The 19,922-nt window shown below is 39.4% G+C and overlaps 1 protein-coding gene across 5 annotated transcripts in view; it reads right to left on the bottom strand.

Moving 5' to 3' along the window:
- Positions 1-19,922, bottom strand: part of DOCK4 (dedicator of cytokinesis 4) — a 488,016-nt gene that overhangs the window by 39,117 nt on the left and 428,977 nt on the right. For all 5 annotated transcript variants that reach the window (XM_064289799.1, XM_064289800.1, XM_064289801.1 and 2 more), the window contains 6 exons: positions 16,872-16,967; positions 15,953-16,013; positions 11,775-11,868; positions 4,747-4,895; positions 2,959-3,045; positions 511-615 (listed from right to left, as the gene is read on the bottom strand). In XM_064289799.1, coding sequence (XP_064145869.1) covers positions 511-615; positions 2,959-3,045; positions 4,747-4,895; positions 11,775-11,868; positions 15,953-16,013; positions 16,872-16,967 — 592 coding nt within the window. The remainder of the gene's footprint in view (positions 1-510; positions 616-2,958; positions 3,046-4,746; positions 4,896-11,774; positions 11,869-15,952; positions 16,014-16,871; positions 16,968-19,922) is intronic.

Here is a 19,922-nt window from a genome sequence, read left to right as displayed (position 1 = left end):
AATCTTCCTTTGTGGAAATTGTTCATAATAGCAATAAATTGGATCTCTTTGTTGGGTAATATTTATCTTCTTGCAAAGTAATCAAGCCAAACAAGGCTTTTTGTATGATTTTGGAGTTGGGGCCTCCCCATGATGTGAAACGGCAATGTTTTCTGTATTCTGCACCCTGTCCCCAATGCCCACATATTTTTCTCTGGTGCTTGTTTATATGGAAATCAAAGACTCAAAAGAATGGTGAAAATCACGTAAAGGAAACAACTATAATTACCAAAGACTACTCATAAATATCCTACAGTAAACTCAGGAGAAGGTGACAGATAGTTTTATATCTTGGAAAATTATTCAAAACAAGGCATCTGCAGACTAAAAGGATAAAAAAAACTCTTGGTGTTATTACATATCTTAAGAGGACATGATATCATTAATACGTTAAGTTTTCTTGACTGGTATGATTGTGTGAGCAGCACAAAAGCAAGTTAAATAGTATAGTACTTAAAAAAAAGTACTTACTCGTAAGAAAAAAGGGAATTTTTTCCCGTAAAATCCAACTCTGAAGAACTCCGGTTCAAGACGTTGTTGGTCCATAATTTTATCATACAAAGCGGCTTCCATCATCTACAAAGCACAGGAGAAGTTCTAAACATCTTATTTCATCTTGTAGCTCTACCATCTTACAGGTGAGAATATTTCTTCTATATAAATGAGAACTTCAGTTTAACTCAGTTTGCAGAAAATAGGTTTTGACTTCCTTTTATACTTTAAGGACAGGATTGACAAACTTGTGTGGTAAACGGCCCCCAAAACCCTTTGCTGTCAAGTCAATTTTGACTCATAGCAGCCTTAAGGACAGAACAGAATTGCCCCATAGGGTTTCCAAGGCCGTAATCTTTATGGAAGCAGAGGTGGGTTCAAACCACTGACCTTTTGGTTAGCAGCCAAGCACTTAACCACTGCGCCACCAGGGTGCCTGGTAAATGGCCAGAGCGTAAATATTTCACTCATAACTACTCAGCTCTGCCAGCCCCACAGGCTGTAGTTTGCGGACCTCTGCTTTAAGTAATCAAGTGAATTATTACATGTTATCATCAGAAAGGAACCATCTACTAGCTGAAAGGTTGAAGGTTTGAGTCCACACAGAGACACCTCGGAAGAAAGGCCTGGTGATCTACTTCCAAAAATCAGCCACTGAAAACCCTACAGAGCACAGTTCTCCTCTGATACACATGGGATTTCCAAGAGTTGGAAAAGACTTGACAGCAATTGGATCATCAGAGTCAACTATTGCTATACACATAGAGTTTATCTAGGAAATATTTTCTTCACATTCAAACAGAAATTAACATGAGCTTTTTTTTTTTATAAGAAGCAAAACCTTTCTTGAAAATTCTAGTGCCATATGTCTCACCTACAGATGTACTTCAGTCTTGCATTAAAAAACAAAAAACACAGGAGCCCTGGTGGCGTAGTGCTTAAGAGCTTGGCTGTTAACCAAAAGGTCAGCAGTTTGAATCCACCAGCCACTCCTTGGAACCTTATGGGGCAGTTCTACTCCATCCTATAGGGTCACTATGAGTCCATCTTGCACAGGGTAATTCAATTCAGGACATTTGGAAGGTGTAACCTTGCTCAGGTTGGACAGGGATGAACTGACACACCAAAAAAGTGGCCCATAGTGCAAAGTGCTGTCTGTGCTCAAAGCTCTGAAGTGTATCTTTGACAATGTTGAGACTATGAGGCATATAAAGTTATGGTTTCCCATTTATGGTATTAACATCCCCAGAGTTTGCAGAGAAAGACTAATATTGCACTTGAAGACTCACTTCCTCCCCCCGCCCCCTGTAACAGCACCCAAAAGAGCAGTTGGCATGAAGTATAATGCTCTGGGTTTATAAAAATCTTAGTGACTATGGCACCCAAGGGCTCTCACGGGTAAACATTCTAACCTCGCTTCTGTTCCAAGGACAGGATGCCAAGAGAAGCACAGCAATGTTTTTATATAAACTGCAGTGCCTGCCAGAGCCAGCACGATGGACTGAGGTTAAAACAAGGTTTTTCTCTCTGGTTTTTATGTTAGGAGAAATATTGATGGGCTGATGACATGAAATGCTACACCAAATGTACAGGGCCAGCTCTTGTCTGTTGAACAAGTTACTTGTGGTCTAAGGGATTGTATCAGCTGTTAAAAGTTTAGGGTAGCATCTCTTAAACTGACAACTCACAATTAAAAGAAAGCCTCATTTTTTTTTTCTTTTAATATATAAAAGCTGATGATCCTATTTTAGAAAGTCTGAATAGATTAGGCACTCATCAGGAGCTTGTGTATTACAGGATGCTAAAATGTTCCTGATTCTAAGAATAAGGATTTAGAGGGCAAGGGGGACCCTGTTTGAACTCGAAAGAAAAGAAGGCATAAAACATTTGGTTCGGGGACACAGAATATTAAACTTCTTGACCTCGGGGACACTAAGGTCTTGGTTTAGGTTTAGGAAATAAAACCGTATTTCTAAAGTTATAGAGAGTTGACACCTATTAGATTTGGCCCCAAATTATTTTAAAATGAGTAAGCTAGCTATTTCTATTTTTTTGTTCTGTAGGTTATGGGACTACTAATGATATATTGCTATAGATATGTCTACAAATAGAGAGCTCTTCAAACAACATGGAGATTTTCCACAATAAACTAAAGTATTAATCCTGGATTTGATTTTGTATTTCAGATGTGGTGTTTTAGAATAGATCAAGGGCTTACTTTCTGCCTATTAATCAAAGCATCATGCAGATCAATTTGCCATTTCTCTGTATAAATAGCAGAGTATGCTTCAGAGGAAACACTTATCTGAAAAAAGGTCTCTGCAAGACACATCAAGATGATCACAAAGTTAATTTCGCAGAACCCTGCTGGAAAGCTAATCCAAAGAGGGATGTCACAGCCTGATTAGGGTGCATCCAAGTACTCACCCTCATCTTGCTCAGGTTTCTGTAGTCATAATAGCTCTCGTATTGCTCTGCAATCTTCCGACATAAGATAATGCCATTCTCCCAACACTGCAGATGAATGAATGATAGAAACGTAACAACCCCACAACATTTAGCTTCTGCCCAGAGTCAGGGTGCAACTGCTTTTCAGATCAGCAAGCCTTACTCCTGAATCTTCATAACATAACTTTAAAAGTATCAGTCCAATTTTAAGAATGAAAACACCATGTAAAGTATTAAAAATCTTTAGAAAGCTGGAAATGATAATTTACCATAACAGTCATTAACATACAGTGCAGAAACAGTATTTCATGGTGTCATTACAGAGTCATCTCAGGAAATAACTACAGTTCCACAGTGGCCAAGTGGATGAATGTACACAGTCCCTTGGTGCTGAGGGGCCTTTCTCTCTAGACCTGGCACCCCAGATTCCTTACTTGGCTGAATGGCACTTGCAAATGTGAGCATATAACCCGGCTGATTACTTTTGGCAGAAATGAAAAGATTCTTCGATCTGGCATAAAAAAAAAAATAGAGGTTGACAAAATTGTTCTGCAAAGGGCAAGACAGTAAATATTTCAGACTTTGCAAACCATATACTCTTTGTCACAACTACTCAACTCTGCTGTTGCAGGGCGAAGCAGGCACAGAGATGAGTGAGAGTGTCTGTGTTCCAAAAGAAGGTGACCTATGGACCCTGAAATGTGAATTTCATGTCATAGTCACATGTCATGAAATATTTTTCTTCTTTTGATTTCTTCCAACCATTTAAAAACGTAAAATGATTCTTAGCTTGTGGACTGTACAAAATCAGGTGGCCAGCCAGATTTGGCCCACAGGCCACAGTTTGCCAACCCCTCATCTAGCACAGACTCCTGGGGATGGGCCACTGTATGCAGCCAGAGATTCTGTAACAGTGGAATCCTACAGGTGGACATTTTACAGCAGAAGAGAACAAAGGCATTTCTCTTGCTATTAACATAATGGTATGTCAGCAGAGTTAGATAAATAATAAAGGAGGATACGACAGAAGCAATTTCCTAACATCAAATTTTCAAGTCTACCCAATTTTACCCAATTATGTTTTGTAAAAGAACGATAGCCACGGGTTGTATTTTAATTTTCTGTTTAACCTTGGGAAGTTGGAAGACAGATTTACATCTAAGACACGTATCACCAAAGTATCAAGTGTTCAGATCAAATAAACAACTCTAGTATGAGTCACAAAGAGTTCTGCAAGCCCCTGCAGAGGGAGGGACGTGGAGCAAGGTGGTGTACTGAATTGCTTTTTAGGTCCGGGAGATTTTTCATCACTCCATGGCATCTCTAAGCATACAATGGGATATTGCAAAATTCATTACAGTTTTTTTTTTTAAGCTTTTTATTTTACCTTAAAAAATTATTTCATTAAAAACAAGAGTGGAATGGGGCAGAACACATGCTAGTTTGGGGGGTGAGGAGGTAATGATGGCTTTTCAGAGAATAAAAACGCCTTGATGTCAAAATTTCTAGATCAGTGTTTCTCAAAGTGTGATCCAAGGTTTATAAACACTGGAAGCTCCTGGAGTACTCATTAAAATCACATATTCCTTGGCCCTGCACCAGATGTACTAAGTTAGAAAGCCTAAGGGCAGAGCCTGGGAATCTGCATTTTAACAAGCTCCTGGGTGATTCTAATGTGCATTGAAATTTGAGAATCCTTGCTCAAGGAGGTGGGCATGAATGAACTAGAAATAAAAGAGAGACCACAGGTCAGGCAGGGCCACTTACTCTGCCTCTGTCAAAGTTCTGGATGATGGTGAGGTGTAGGTGCTCCTTGCGCTGCCATTCTGTTTGCATGGGGTAGGTCAGGAACTCCCTGAGGGGCCGGTCGGACCATTCCAGCAGCTCATCATATAACAGGAGAGTATATGCAGCCTCTGAAAGTCAAGTGGGAAGGCACTGACTGAGACAGGATCCCAAAGTCAAGTGGGAAGGCACTGACTGAGACAGGATCCCAAAGTCAAGTGGGAAGGCACTGACTGAGACAGGATCCCAAAGTCAAGTGGGAAGGCACTGACTGAAACAGGATCCCAAAGTCAAGTGGGAAGGCAATGGCTGAGACAGGATCCCAAAGTCAAGGGGGAAGGCACTGACTGAGACAGGATCCCAAAGTCAAGTGGGAAGGCACTGACTGAGACAGTATCCCAAAGTCAAGTGGGAAGGCAATGGCTGAGACAGGATCCCAAAGTCAAGGGGGAAGGCACTGGCTGAGACAGGATCCCAAAGTCAAGTGGGAAGGCACTGACTGAGACAGGATCCCAAAGTCAAGTGGGAAGGCACTGACTGAGACAGGATCCCAAAGTCAAGTGGGAAGGCACTGACTGAGACAGGATCCCAAAGTCAAGTGGAAAGGCAATGGCTGAGACAGGATCCCAAAGTCAAGTGGGAAGGCACTAATTGAGACAGGATCCCAAACAACCTCTCCTCACATGGGGCTAACTGCAGACAAACTTGAGGGAATACCATTCTCTGAATTTCATTATATAGAAGAAAAATGTGTAGAATGTATACAACAGCAGGCTAATGAACGATGACTTCCCCTCAATGATGGGATTATCAGAGATTTATATTTAATCTTTTAGCTTCCCTATATTTCTGTTTCCTTTTTCCCTACAATGGCTGTATGCTACTGAGATAACAAAAATGTTTAAGAATGTCTTCTTGTATTTGGTTCAAAGATGTAGGGCAGACATTCCTTTGTTTGCTAGGAAAATTCAACGGTAAGATCCTTGGGTAGGACTATGGGCACCTTCAAAAGGGCATACTTAGGAAACAAAAAATGGAGGCTAAACTTTTCTGGATAATAAACAGCTGAAATGTTTGAAACTCGGGGCTTGGGGGAGGACAAAGTGCAGGCAGAATTGGGAAGGGCCAAGAAACCAGAGAAGAGTTGAGTATAGGCAAGGAAAAAAAAAAGCTTCTAGTAATAGAGGAAGGATTGGAGAGGGCTGAATGGGTGTGTTTGTGTGTGTGTTTGTGCATTTGTGTATTTGTGCATGTGTCTGTGTGTATGTGTGTGTTTGTGTGTATGTTTGTGCATGTGTGAGAGAGAGAGAGACTGAGAGACAAAGACAATGAGAGAGAAAGACTGAGAACGAGAACGAACTGTTGGACCCACAAATCCTCAGCAAAGGCTACTGAAATCATCCCATGTTTGGCATGGTTGGATTTCTGGTGGAAACAAGTAAAGGGGTGATGTTCTGTATACACAAGTGAAAATGGCGACCTGTGGACTTAAGCATAGTCAACATACAGGTAGTATGTTTAATGGAATACTTGCCATTCTGCAAGTTTCTTCTTACAACACAATAAATATGTCCAAATAGATCAAGGACAGGAACCAGAACTTACTGTGATTGGTGAAGGACTATAATAAGTTTTTCTCTGGTACTATAATAGCCAATTCATTCACTAAACTGAATAAAATGGACAAATCCTTATGTTTTAATCCATTTCGCTACCCTTGTAAGTCTCTCAAAAGACAAAATAGTAGCTTTAAACAAAATAGGAGCCCAGGTGGTGCAGTGTTTAAAGTACTTGACTGCTAACCAAAAGGTCGGCAGTTTGAACTCACCATCTGCTCTGTAGGAGGAGAAAGATGTGGCAGTCTGCTTCCGCAGAGATTTAAAAAAACCAAAAAACCCACTGTCATCAAGAGCAACTCACAGCAACCCTGTAGTACAGAGTAGAACTGCCCCATGGGGCTTTCAAGGCTGTAAATTTTTACTGAAGCAGACTGCCACATCTTTCTCCCACTGAGCAGCTGGTGGGTTCAAACCGTCAGCCTTTCGGTTAGTGGCTGAGAACTGAACCACTGTACCACCAGGGCTGCTCCTGCGAAGATTTACAGACTTGGAAACTCTAGAGGGCAGGTCTACTCTGTCCTATAGGGTCTCTATGAGTTGGAATCGACTCGATGGAAGTGGGTTTGATTTTGTATTTAATATAATAAGATTTATAATGATAATTCTTCTTCATAATTTATTTGCCTTAAGGATAACTACACAAAAAACTATAAAGTAACTTGTTTAGCTCTTGCACTATGATTTGGTCATCTCAGTGTATAAAGTATAGTTGCAATAAGAAAGGTCTTCTTTCTTGCCTTTTAAGTACAGATGTTCTGTGAGGCAAGATTCTGGCCTTTTTTCTTTTTCAATTACTTTGGTGAGCTCATACAATCTCCTGGCTCCAATTACTGTTGCAAAAACTTTCACAACTTAACCTACCAGCAGTCTCTTATCACCCTCCATTCAGTTTGTGAACTGTTACCAATATGATCTTCCTTAAACGCAAATATTCATGTTGCTCACTTGATTAAAACCAGCCAATGACTCTTAGTAGCTGGCAGAATAAATTTAGGCTTCCTGAAGTGACAGAGAAGGCTTTTTATGATCCGGTCCCTACTAACCTCTCTACTCTCACATTTTCCCATTTTCTGTCCCGGAAGTACAAGTAAAAAAGGAGCCTACCACTGTCTTTTCTAAGAAGTCTCAGTAGCTGCCAAGCCTCTAGCTTACATATTTGAAGGTCCCTTGACCTCATCAATAGCTTTAGATGAATGAAGCAAGATGCAAGCTGACCCAGAGGCAGCCAGCACAAGAAAGCCGCCCACCAGGGATGCCTTCTGTTGCATGGGCACTGGCCAACCTCTCTCTTGGGGGACTGAACGTGAGATGCACAGAGAATCCACTAAATGAAGTCAGTTAATGGCGGATGCAGAAACAGAGCTGAATCACCACCATGGAGGGTGCCACGGAAAGACTGCTTCTGAGGGGCAACAACTATAACAACCAGATCACGAGTTCTGACCTCTATCTTGAATGGCCTTCTAGATTACTCTGAGACCCCCTGAAATGGTTACCTGATCTTTAGTTCCCTACATACAGTTATAATAAATGCCAAGAATCTAAGAAAACCTCATGTGTTCTTTTGTCCTCCCTTTGTTTGCTCCTGCCATCTGAATAAAGGGTTCCCCTCACATTCCAGGCTGATTCACACCATGGGCTGCTCCTTCAAACCTTCCCCCTGAGCTGCAGAAGAGCTCCTTGTTGTTGTTGTTGTTAACTTGTCTCTTAATGACCCGGCACAGGCGTGATCTTCTTTGTTTCTCAGTTTCTTTTGTGTTTTCCCACAGTACCTGAGCACTCAGAAGATATTGTAGAGACTAGCTGATCATTTCACAGTTAAAAGGATAAGGAGGGCTAAGGGAGCCCTGGAACAGCTGAAGCCTGCAGCTGCCCAAGGAGAGTTCCTTAATGGACAAAGAAGGTTTAACCCAACCACTGCTGTCGAGTCGATTCCGACTCATAGCAACCCTATAAGACAGAGTAGAACTGCCCCATAGAGTTTCCAAGGAGTGCCTGGCGGATTTGAATTGCCGACCTCTTGGTTAGCAGCTGTAGCACTTAACCACTACGCCACCAGGATTTACCAGTCCCCAAAGTGCTTTTCCAAATCACGCTTGCCCTGGGAAAGTCCAGGGGATGGTTGCTGGGCCAGGTGCAGGTGAGGAAACCCTGGGAAAGTCTGGGAAAACAAGGAGGTATTGGCAGGCTAGAGGAGGAAGGTGACACATGACTGAATGGTGACATGGGGAAGGAGTGAAGACAAATTACACCTGTTTCCGAATTTGGTTCAGGTAAATGATGATGTACATCTGGGGTAAATGGTGTGTGTAGAAGAAGCTATAGAAAATTTTATTATATAAAACATATATATATCTTTCAGGTGTGAACAACATAACACACTAATGATGGCAATTTGGAACAAATTAATAAATTGTATCTGTTTTACTGTAATATGTGGTCTATTTATTCTTCTGTACCTTTAAAGACAATATCATTTGTTGGGAAGGGAAGAATGAGTCATATCCAAAATTCTCAACAGACAGTCTTTGAAAAGTGCTTACACTTTGAACAAAAGTCGTCACTACCTAATTAAATATGGGCATCTCATTACATTCTTTTGGAAGTGTACAGTGAGGGCCTCAACACTGCAAAAAGATATACTGGAGAAGAGTGAATTAGGAATGGAGGGCACTGTCATAAATGTCTGGAAAGGATTAAGCCATTTAATCAGAAATGTATAAAGATAGAAAAGCTTTTCCATCAATTTCATCTTTCCAAGGGCACATAAAAATGAGGACATGAGACAGAAGAATAAAATGTTATGTGGGGAAATGACTTATTTCTTATGACTTTGGGGAACATAAAAACTACAAGTTGGGTAAATAAATTAAACAAAAATTTCTCCATTTCTGAAATACAATCAGACAGATTTGGGCTTTGTTTTAGATTTTAGAAAATCAAAATATATCTGTTACATATCTGGAATAGCTTGTCCTCACTTCTCTCCCACAGCTCCTTTATCTTTTTTTTTTTTTTTTTTGGTGGACTTAAAAATAAAACAATTCTAGTTGTTTCCACAGATACAAAACCTAGGTTCACTATTTCTCTCAAAAATCGGCTACTAACTACCTACAAATGAACATTTCAAGCCTGAGGCAACACAATCAGCTCAAATAACCCTAGTCTATTAACTAAAACTATCAGCATATCTGTGTGAAGAGATGCTGGGTGTCCTTAGTGATTAAGGAATTACCAATGTTAAAGGAGAAAATTTGCTCCGCAGGTGGGAAAATTTAATTAATGGGTCCATTCATTAGTGACACTACATCTCAGATTGCTAGGCACTATTCTAAGAATTGAAAAGACTAAAAAGAAGAAAACATGATCTGTCCTCAAGAAAATATGATCTTACTCTTCAGTTAGGCAGATATATATGAATCCAGTTTGAACCTAATTGGATTGACTGCTAAACCAAAAGTACCAAAATTCCTTGGAAGATTTTAATACAACCCAGAGTCTCACAACATAATACTCAAAAGATCTCGGATATAATGCAAAATTATTGACATATAAAGAACCAGGTAAATCTAAACAGCTCTCACAGAGTAAAGGCAATCAACAAATATCAACCCCAAGATGACTCAGATGTTGAAATATATAGGCAGACTATAAAGCAGATATTTTATAACAATCCTCCACGAAGTAAAAGTAAACAGTCTTGGGGGGGGCGGGGGGGAAGGAAAGAAAAGCATTCTTAGCCAGGAAATAGAATCTACGAAAAAAAAAAAAAAATAAGAGAACTGAATAATGCAATAATACAATAAAGCCTTTTTTAAATCACTGTAAGGGCTCAATAGCATAATGGAGATGACACAGGAGTGTGACTGAAGTTGAAGATGGATCAATAAGAATTACCAAATCCGAACAACAGAAAGAAGAAAAATTGGGGGTGAAAAAAAAAAAGAAAAAAACAATGAAGAGTCCCAACAACCTATGGAACAACACCAAAAGGTCCAACATTCATGTCACTGAAGTCTCAGACAGAAAATAGAAGGATTGATGCAGAAAATTATTTGAAGAAATAATGCTTGGAAACTTTCCAAATTTGGTGAAGGAAACAAATTTATAGCTCCAAGAAGCTCAGCAAACCGAAATAGGGTAAACTTAAAGGAAGTATGCCCATACACCACACACATCATAATCAAACTGCTGAAAACCAACAATTAACAAACAAACAAAAAAGCCTCAAAGCAGCCAGAGAAAAATTACACATGCTTTTAGGGAGTAATTTGAGTGACTGCAGATTTCTCATCAGAAACCATAGAGGCCAGAAGACAGTGGAACAACACTTTAAAGTGTTGAAAGAAAAGAACTGTCAACCTAGAGTTCTACATCTAGCCAAAAGGGGGAAAAAATCCTTAAGGAATAGGTGAAATAAAGACGATCATTAGAAGATAGAAAACTAAAGGAATTCTTTACCATTAGACCTGCTTTAAAAGAAACACTAAAAGAAGATCGTCAGGTTAAAGAAAACAAAAACAGAGGGAAATCTTATAATTTCAGCAATGAAGGAAGAGTGGTAAGTGGTAAATATCTGAATAAATATAATAGACTGTTTTAATCCTCTTGAGTTCTTTAAAATAGGTATGACTATGCACTGTAGAAGAAAAGTCATGGCTATTTGCTTCTGTTAAGATTATAGTCAAGAAAACCCTATGGAGTAGTTCTACTCTGTAACACATGGGGTCACCATGAATTGGAATTAACTCCACAGCAACTAACAACAACAACATTGAAAGCAAAAATTACAACACCATCTGATGGAGTTTTCAGTGTATACAGAGGTAACACACATGATGAATACAACACAAAGGGAAAGTCAAAGGGACCTATATGATCTGAAGTTTCTATCTGTCTTGAAGTGGTAAAATAGTAACTCTGTGTAGTCTAGGACAATTTAGGAATCGCATTTTTATGCAAATAACGCACATCTTCTATGTTTGTTCCCTCCCCCTGCAAAGTATTTTCTTAAGCGCTGCTATGCCATTTTTTTTTTTTAAACATGTTGAGATAAAAAAAATAGCTAGCATGCTTATGAAAATCCCTCACCGAGGGAGGGAGCAGCTGGCAAGCAAACGTAGAAGGTACACATTATTTACGTAAAAATACAGTATATGTTTCGTAATCCCAAGAGCAACCTCTATGCAAAGAGATATAGTAAAAAAAAAAGCCAATAGATAAATTAAAATGGACTACTAAGAAACATAAATCCCATTATAAATAAATTTCAATTTTAAAGAAGAAATGCTTGAGTCCTCAGTTCTAATTATAAAAAGCAGAGGAGTTGTCATGTTTAATATCCCAGTATCTAGCCCACTTCCCCCTGCCTGAGCCAAAAGACAAAATTACCTGTAAAGTTCTGTGCTTTCAGGTGCAGATCATACAGTTTGTGAATGTAGCGTATATACATCTCTTCCTTGTTCAGTTCAGTTTTATAGAAGTTCTGCAAAAAAAAAAAAAAAGTACAAGCATGGATGTTCTTCAACAGTTGGGCCTACAGATATCTGCCTTTTATTCTTCTGAGTTCCCATCTGTTGAACCAAGAGAACTGATGTATTTTTCACATAAATATCTTTTAAAAAATTAAGTAAGGAGGCCCACAAACACGCTATTAGTTCAACATTGCCTGTGTTAGGCGCACCTAGCAATTACTGGGTAAGCTGATAACTCTTGAGGTTGCTATTACCACTGATTCACATTTCTTTTGTTACTTTCTATTACTTTTTGTTAGTTAACTGTCAATGGACAATCAGCCCATCCAACTGAAAAATACTAAAAATACGTAAGATATTGATTAATGTGTTTATTAAATTTGCTGACTCATATACAAGGGCAGTTTCTCTCATTTTAAATTTCAAATGTATTTTGCTCTAAGGAAAAAAATCTCTAAGATACGTAAGTAAGGATGAATAAAGACAATGCAAACTTTTTCTTTTCTGAAAAAATTACGCAAAAAAGGGTAAGTGAAAATGTTCTTTATTGCTCAGGTTTTACTCTGTGTTTCTTACTTGGGCTTAAGTTTCAGTGTTTCCTGTTTATGTTGAGAACAAAGAGGAACTAATAGCAAGGTATTTTATTTCAAATCTTTAATATATGGGTATATGCTTATTGAAAAAAAATTTGTTTATTAAAAAAAAGTATCTGGACCTTATTGAGCTTCTCTAAAATGTTTGAACAATAGTTATGGAAAACTCCGTTTTGACTTACCTGAGCACCTTGTGTTGGCATTTTAAGGACATACTTACAAGCATCCATATCTACTCCTTCACCACATTAGAAGGTACATTTGTCTTAACTGAACTTAGTGAACCCAGGAGGAGACTATGATGTTGGATTCCAGGAAAAGCATGAAGTCATGAGTCTCCAAATGAGAGATCATTGGACTTTATGAAACCCCTGCTTAAGACACTTGAACTACTATTAGTGCTTATTATTATTGTTGTTATTTTAAAAAGAGGGCTGAATAACTGATGTGGAGGAAGGGAAAATGAGTAGTGATGGGGGGATAAGTCTACTGACTTGATGAAGTGACAAGTTTTTCTAATGGGGAAAGGCCAGGAATCCAAAAAATTTTTGAAGCTGAATAGTTAAGACAGGGCTTTGGCAGTGGGGCCAAAGAAGCCAGTGTGGGTGCTTAAATTGTATTTGGGCTTGAAGCCTGAGGACCTTCTGTTAAATGTACTTTCTGCTTACTATCTACAAGTATCCATACTTCAATCTAAGGATTAATTTAATCTTGAGATGATGACCTGAAGTTGAATGCATAATAAAAAGTTGTTGTTGGTTTTTTTTTCCAATTTATACCATTTATCCCCCCATTTTTTGTCTTATCTCCTAGCATTCTTGGCATTCTTTAAAAGCTAAGTAAATAATGGTATTCACAGCGCTCTTATTATAACCCAAATCATTTTAATTAGCAGGAATTATACCATAAACACGAGTCTAACAAGCCCACAGCAGGTTTTTACATTATTAAAGGATGATCTACTCTAATAGCTTTCTGGTAAGAAGCAGCTTTCTTTGAGAACAAAATAAGCTATTACTCTGTAGATGAACAGTCCTCCGTTTAAAACACAAACAAGCCAATGGTCCCTCCAGTTGGCAGATGAGAATCTTTTTCACGTATACCTGGCAAACCCTCCTGACACAAAGAACAAAACAATAATTACATATCCTGGTACTAGTCATGTCAAAGATTATGCATTTTTACCAATTGAACACTAGAGTTTAACTCTGATTGTGTACAGGAAGTTAGAGCTTTCCTGAAGACAATCAATCTGGAATTGATCTTTCCAAAGAGGTAAGAAAAAGCTCCAAGAGGAAGTGAGTAGTTGAAGAGAACCACATTGCTGCTAGAAAACATCAAGAACTTTCATATGGAGTAGAAGCTAAAGAGATTAGCTTTAAATCAATATATTTGGTCCTTTAATGATAACTATTCTTGTGCTAGTTTGAAATTAGAACAGTTTTCAAAAAGTTCACATTTTCTTTAAGGACTATTCTTGGTCAGTGCAAAAATACCAGGACACATTCTTTGTCCCAAGTGAACACTAACAGGACCACTGATTTGATTACGTCTCTGGCTTATCCCTACTGGTGAAACTAGAGCAGAGATATTTAGGATAGAGCATGGATTGATACATTCTGTTATTCCAATCCGGGAAATGAACCTATGTTATTTGTTCACCTCCAAAGGAAAACCAAACCAAACCCCCTGCCATCAAGTCGATTCTGACTCATGGCGACCCTACAGGACAGACTACAACTGCCCTCATAGAGTTTCCAAGGAGCGCTTGGTGGATTTGAACTGCCGACCTCTTGGTTAACAGCTGTAGCACTTTAACCACTACACCCCCAGGGTTGGAAAGTACTTGTAAAACAAGATGGAGACAGTGAAAGAGGTTCTTTTGGAAAAAGGTAAAGGCTTTGCTTTGAGGTTGTTTATGAGACTTTTTGTCTGAATTGGGATAGAGTGAGGGTTAAGGAGGTAAACTGAGAATACCTAAGGTTTACACAGCACTTGGTTTTTCTCCCCAAACACTAGTATACAAGCAGGGATGTGGAAGAAACTCAGGCTGAGCTTGAGGACCAGGGAAAGGCTGGCAAGAGCATGTAAGAAACCAGGGTAAACATAGACAGGAGACTGAAAAGTGCGGGAGACCACGTTCAAGGCTTGAAATGAGAGTGCTAACAGGAAAAGTAAATTTCAGGCCAGCGGGGTAGGGCTAATGGCCCAGAGGTCTCTCCTGGGTCTGATAACAAAAATTACAGAAGAAAGTGTATAATCCATGCACAAGATGCGGCCTGATGGAGGAAGTGCAGGTCTCATTATTTTTAGCTACAGATATTGGAGGTGGAGATGTAACAATTACATTCAAAATGAGGTGGAAGTGGTGGAGGTGTGGAGGTGGTACAGAAGGATATATTCATATATGAAGAGATGAAGAACAGGTGGCAAGAAAAGAAATTAGGAAACAGATCACTGTAAGAAAGCGAAAGTCCTGAGCTTTGAAGAGGGACTGTGAGGGAAGTAAACAAAACAAAACTGAACAACTGAAGCCAAAGGGCTAAGGCAAGATGGAATCAAACTGGGGGTAAAACAAAATTTCCAGGTATAGACAATTAGAAAACAGTAAGACAGGTGAGGGATTAGAATCTCTGCCTAAGTACTTAGATGGTGAGAGTTCATCCATTCTGCAAAGTACAAGAAAATGGAACCATAATATTCGTAAATTTAGAATTGAAAACAGTCACATCTGTCTGCATTTCAAAACTGATGAAAGGAAATTGTCAAAAGCATAAGCCTATCCTATATTAAAATTTGAAAAAAAATGTTTAAATGTATGGTCATTCTTTTGCTCTAAGGTGAAGATACCATCATATTTAACAGTTGGTTACATGAGATTTTATATAAATTTTGACTTGCCCAAGACAATTCTGGTATAGCTTATCCTTACATAATATTTAATTATACTTTCAAAATTGTCCCATTTGGGCTATGCATTATATGGTCACCCTAGCTACAAACCAAACCTTATCAGAAGTGGCATCATAAATTTATTTTGTAAAGGGTAGAAATTACTGTTACACAAAAACACTGTCATTTGTTCACAAAAGAAGAGACTGCTAATATTTATTAAAATGTAGAATGAACACAACACTGTGAGGAAGGAAAAGAAGGGTAGAAAGAACTGCCTACATAGAAGTACGATCCAGGGACATTGTGTTATTTCCCAGGGGAACAACATAAAACACCAGGCGGGGAAAGGAAAGTGACACAAGACCCCAGCCACCTCACTCTGGGATCCTACAGAGGTCTGCTTCTGCAATATCTAGAGCTGAGAATTTACTTAGCATTAATTCAACATGAAGCTCGCTAGGCTTCTTTTAAAAACACTTCTAAACTCTTCTAAGAAAACATTCAGGCAAAAACACATTATGGATTAAAAACAAACAAAACAGTATTTCTGCAATAAAAACAAATCAATGTTAGGATATAAAGAAGAAAAAAGGAGTCATTTACTAACCAGAAGGCTAACTGTGCAGCCAATCTTCTTGCCATCTACCTCTCCCATTTTCATGCAGTCCCTAAAACAAAAAGCAATAGTCAGAACATAGAACTTCCTTTCTAGGGCCAAACACTTTGTTCTCTAAGGGGGAAAACAAATGTACTATCAGAGACCAGAGACAATCAGCAAGGTGCTATTCAGATAAAGACTCCGGGTAACTTGACAAACTGCCCGAGGCTGCACGATCCGTGGTCAGGTTAGAGGGTCTGAGACTCCTGAGCACCAGTTTCGGCCCTGACTTTGACTTCCAGGTCAAGGCTGTGCTCCCTTTCAATGCGCGGGGCTCAGGGAGTAAGAGGAATGAAGGTGTGCTGCCACACACCTCCTAAGGCGAGGTAAGAAGCAGCTGGGGACTGGCCAGCTCCAACAAGGAGAATAAGGGTCTCCTTCTTAAAAAAACAAAAACCAAACGAAAAACACATGCATTTAAGTTGGATGAATTGCCTTAATGGTTTAGATAATTTAAAAATCAAACAATTATGTCTATATCATCTCCCTGCTTTCTTAGAGACTAGCATGACTGTACAATTCTCGGGTACACCGTCCCCACCCTACAATGGTTAGTCCATTGGTCCATGAGGTCAGTCTAAATTGCTCCCCTCACCCCAGACAAAAACGCCTCTTAGTAACGGAACTGAGACCCTCTCACTACATCCAGAGTTTGAAAGAACTGTTAAAAACAGAACAGAAAAAAAAAGGAAATAAACCCCAAATAAAAACAGAACCAGTTAGTGAGAAGTCCATGATCTTACTGCAAAACTTCCATGGTCTGATTATCAGTTCTTCGAACGATTAACTCAAGTGGAATGTTCACTGTGTGCTATTTGATTTTCTAACGGGAGCACGGTGTATCTGGAAAATACGGAACTCAGCTTACCTGTAATCTAACAACCTCTCCATTAGACGAGTTACAGTGGCAATTAGTGAAACGCCACTTTCCCTCCATGTTTCCCGCTCAATTTTCTTTAGCAGGCTGGAAAAGAAAGAACCCAGGGCATTTTCAACATTTATTTTTATCAGTCACCATGACAACCATTTTACTTTCATCAGTACCTTAAATGTCTTAGCAACCACTGCAACATCTCACAAGCAGCACAATTTGCAAACAATGTCTTACCTAGGATACGGACCAAATAGTGGAATTCTACTCCAGGAAGCATTGACAAAGCAAATTGATTTTTAGATTATCCAAGTCATAAAACACGAACACATGCATATCATCACATTTTCAAAATATACAAGCACCTCAAGCTCATTTTTTTTGCCTAGCTTCTCTCTTACACTGTCAGAGGCTTGCGCCTCACCATATCAAATAGCACTGGAAAAAGCCACAAGAGGAGAACCTCCAAGTTTACTTTTAAGTAAGAGCTTGCTTTATTCACATAAAAATGTTTTCCTACCTCTCAGTGGAATGCATCTTCATCCAAGCAATTTTACTGCAACGCAACTGCTACAGGAAAATTCTCGTACAGACGGGATGACGTTTTGCGTTTTTTCCTTTCACTTAACATTTGCCCACTCAATACATATTGTACTATCTGTGCGCTCAACAGTTTCATTCATTTTGTCATTAATCACAGAGGATTTTTCTATGTGGTTGTTACAGCAGATTGATGGCAAGTACTGAGCCACATCTCTCCTCCCACATCCCCCCTAACCTCAAGCGCCTTGGAGCAGAGGCACTATGTCAACACAAAATAATAACAATCATAATAATTAGAATCTGTGTCACTTTCACTCTCATCTCTAGGCAAATTAACCATCTACTTGGCAAAGCTTTTATGATTCAACCTCCCCCAAAAGACAAAAGTAAGAACATAAGCGTGGCAATGTGACGATACTTCCCTACCCCTCTGGGTTTAATGATCATCATTTCTGCCTAAAACCTTGTTTCCCTTCCATCTTGGTTCCAGGAATAAGATGGAGAGAAAATATTTCTTACAGGTACAATCTAAGCATATCATAGGTTGCGCATAGTGGAAAAATAAACCTTAAAGAATAAAGCTCTTCTGTCAAAGTGTTCTTTTGGCTCGCTCTGTGTTCTCTCCTGATCTTCCGCCCCTCTTCCTTTTTTTTCTTGATACTGCAATTCCAATGCCCAGCCTTCTGTCTGGTCTCCTCATCTGTTGCCTATGCATCTGAGATTTTCTGTTTTTCTGGTTCATTCTGAACTGTTTCCTAGACTGGGGGGAGGGGGAGCCACCATATGGAAGGGACGGAGTTTTCCCTGACTAATCCCACAGAAGAAGGTCCCCTGGTTTGTTTAAAGTAGATTTTCTCTTAAAAATCTCTGAATAGCACCTGCTTCATGCCTAAATGCCAAATTGGTGTTGAACCAAGGACTCAAGTGAAATCTGCCTGTCAAAGCAATAAGGGATGATGGAGACATTTCCCCAAGTGACAGCCCACACCTCACATACTTAAGAGGCTGAAAAACAAAGAACTCAAGTTAAGTAATGATAATTCTAAAAATACATGGAGATTTCCTTTATAGGCACGAGTTTCATTAATTTATAGAGGCTCCTGATGCTGTAAGGAATCAGAGTAACATAACCCTCTTGCAAGAAGAGGCAAAGCTCTACACAGGCTGTTTCCATGGCTAACTCAAGACAGAATGTTAGGACCCAGTCTAGAACCCAATTCATCTGATTTCTCAGCCAGAATTTTTTTTAAATTGGGAAGCTGGTCATTTCTCAGTGAGAAACTGAGAAGGGGAGGCTATCAGCAAGAAGAGTCTTTCCAGACAACTTGGATGAGATTGGGCATTTCCACCTGGTCTATAATCATGCCCACGTGCCCGTGCTGAGCGCACAGGGAACCCATCTAAGAACAGTGAAAGGTGATTTCTCATTGCTAATCTACAAGGCTGACCTGTCAGATGCAATGAGACTCGCTAACATCGGGAAGCAGGATAAACCACAGCTCTGCAGGATGACATATGGCTCATTGGCTTTTTCTCTGTGAAAGAATGATACGGAGGTAGGGTGGAGTGGGATCTGACCTTCAATGCACCTTTCTTTATTGCATAACATGATTATGCTGAGACCATCACTCTTACATCTAACACCTGTGTCTGCGCATGCTCTCCTTAAGTAATCCAAAGAGGAGCATTAGATACCTAAGCTATGGTGTTACTTAGCTAATTCTCTGCCCCCAAACTGTAACGGAATGTGTGATCACTAAATAAAGATCTTTGAAATGATTTGGGGTCTTACTGAATTATTTAGAGCAACAGATGAGAAAGCAGAGTAAAGGACTAGAGGAAGAACAGAGATGGATGCCACCTCTTTTAGAGAGCCCATTAGAGCTGCTAAGTCAGGGCTAGCTACTCCCACTGTGTGCTCCCACAGCACAGTCCCTGCTGCATCCCCAGACCTAGAAGGTTGCCTACAACAAAGTAGGTGCTCAGTAAATAACACCAAATGACTAAATCAAGGGGAGCCATGGGAAGCAAAGTTTAGTTCTGATACTTTTCTTGATATATCACATTGGCAGCTATGATGCATGATTTCAGCATTATCATAAATAATCTCTGATTCCTACTTCAAAATGATGCAGTATGGGCAAATGGAGATAATGGCAGGGGTAGGGAAAGACAAGTTGTGTTCTTAGTTAGGACAGTACTATACAAATTTAAGGTCTTGCTCTGAGGGGTTTATCTTGGCAAGTACTGTATTGTCAGGAAGCTATGAGAGCTACTTCCAGTGTTTTAAGAAGTTTTAGGCATGAATTACAGAGAACAAACGAAAATCTGTACCATAACGGCATGTGTTCCTAATTCATAATGTGTGCAGTGACTCATTGTGGCTATACTAATTCCTTGTGATTTCTATTGCCAAAAAAGCATTTTATTGTTTTCCTGAAATATAGTTTGGTTTTCACTTTCTTTTCTGAGCCCAGGTAGAAATGATACTTAATTATCACTTTA

Source organism: Loxodonta africana, chromosome 8 (assembly GCF_030014295.1).
Source record: "Loxodonta africana isolate mLoxAfr1 chromosome 8, mLoxAfr1.hap2, whole genome shotgun sequence".
NCBI lineage: Eukaryota > Metazoa > Chordata > Mammalia > Proboscidea > Elephantidae > Loxodonta > Loxodonta africana.
This window is presented reverse-complemented; position numbering and strand designations above follow the sequence as displayed.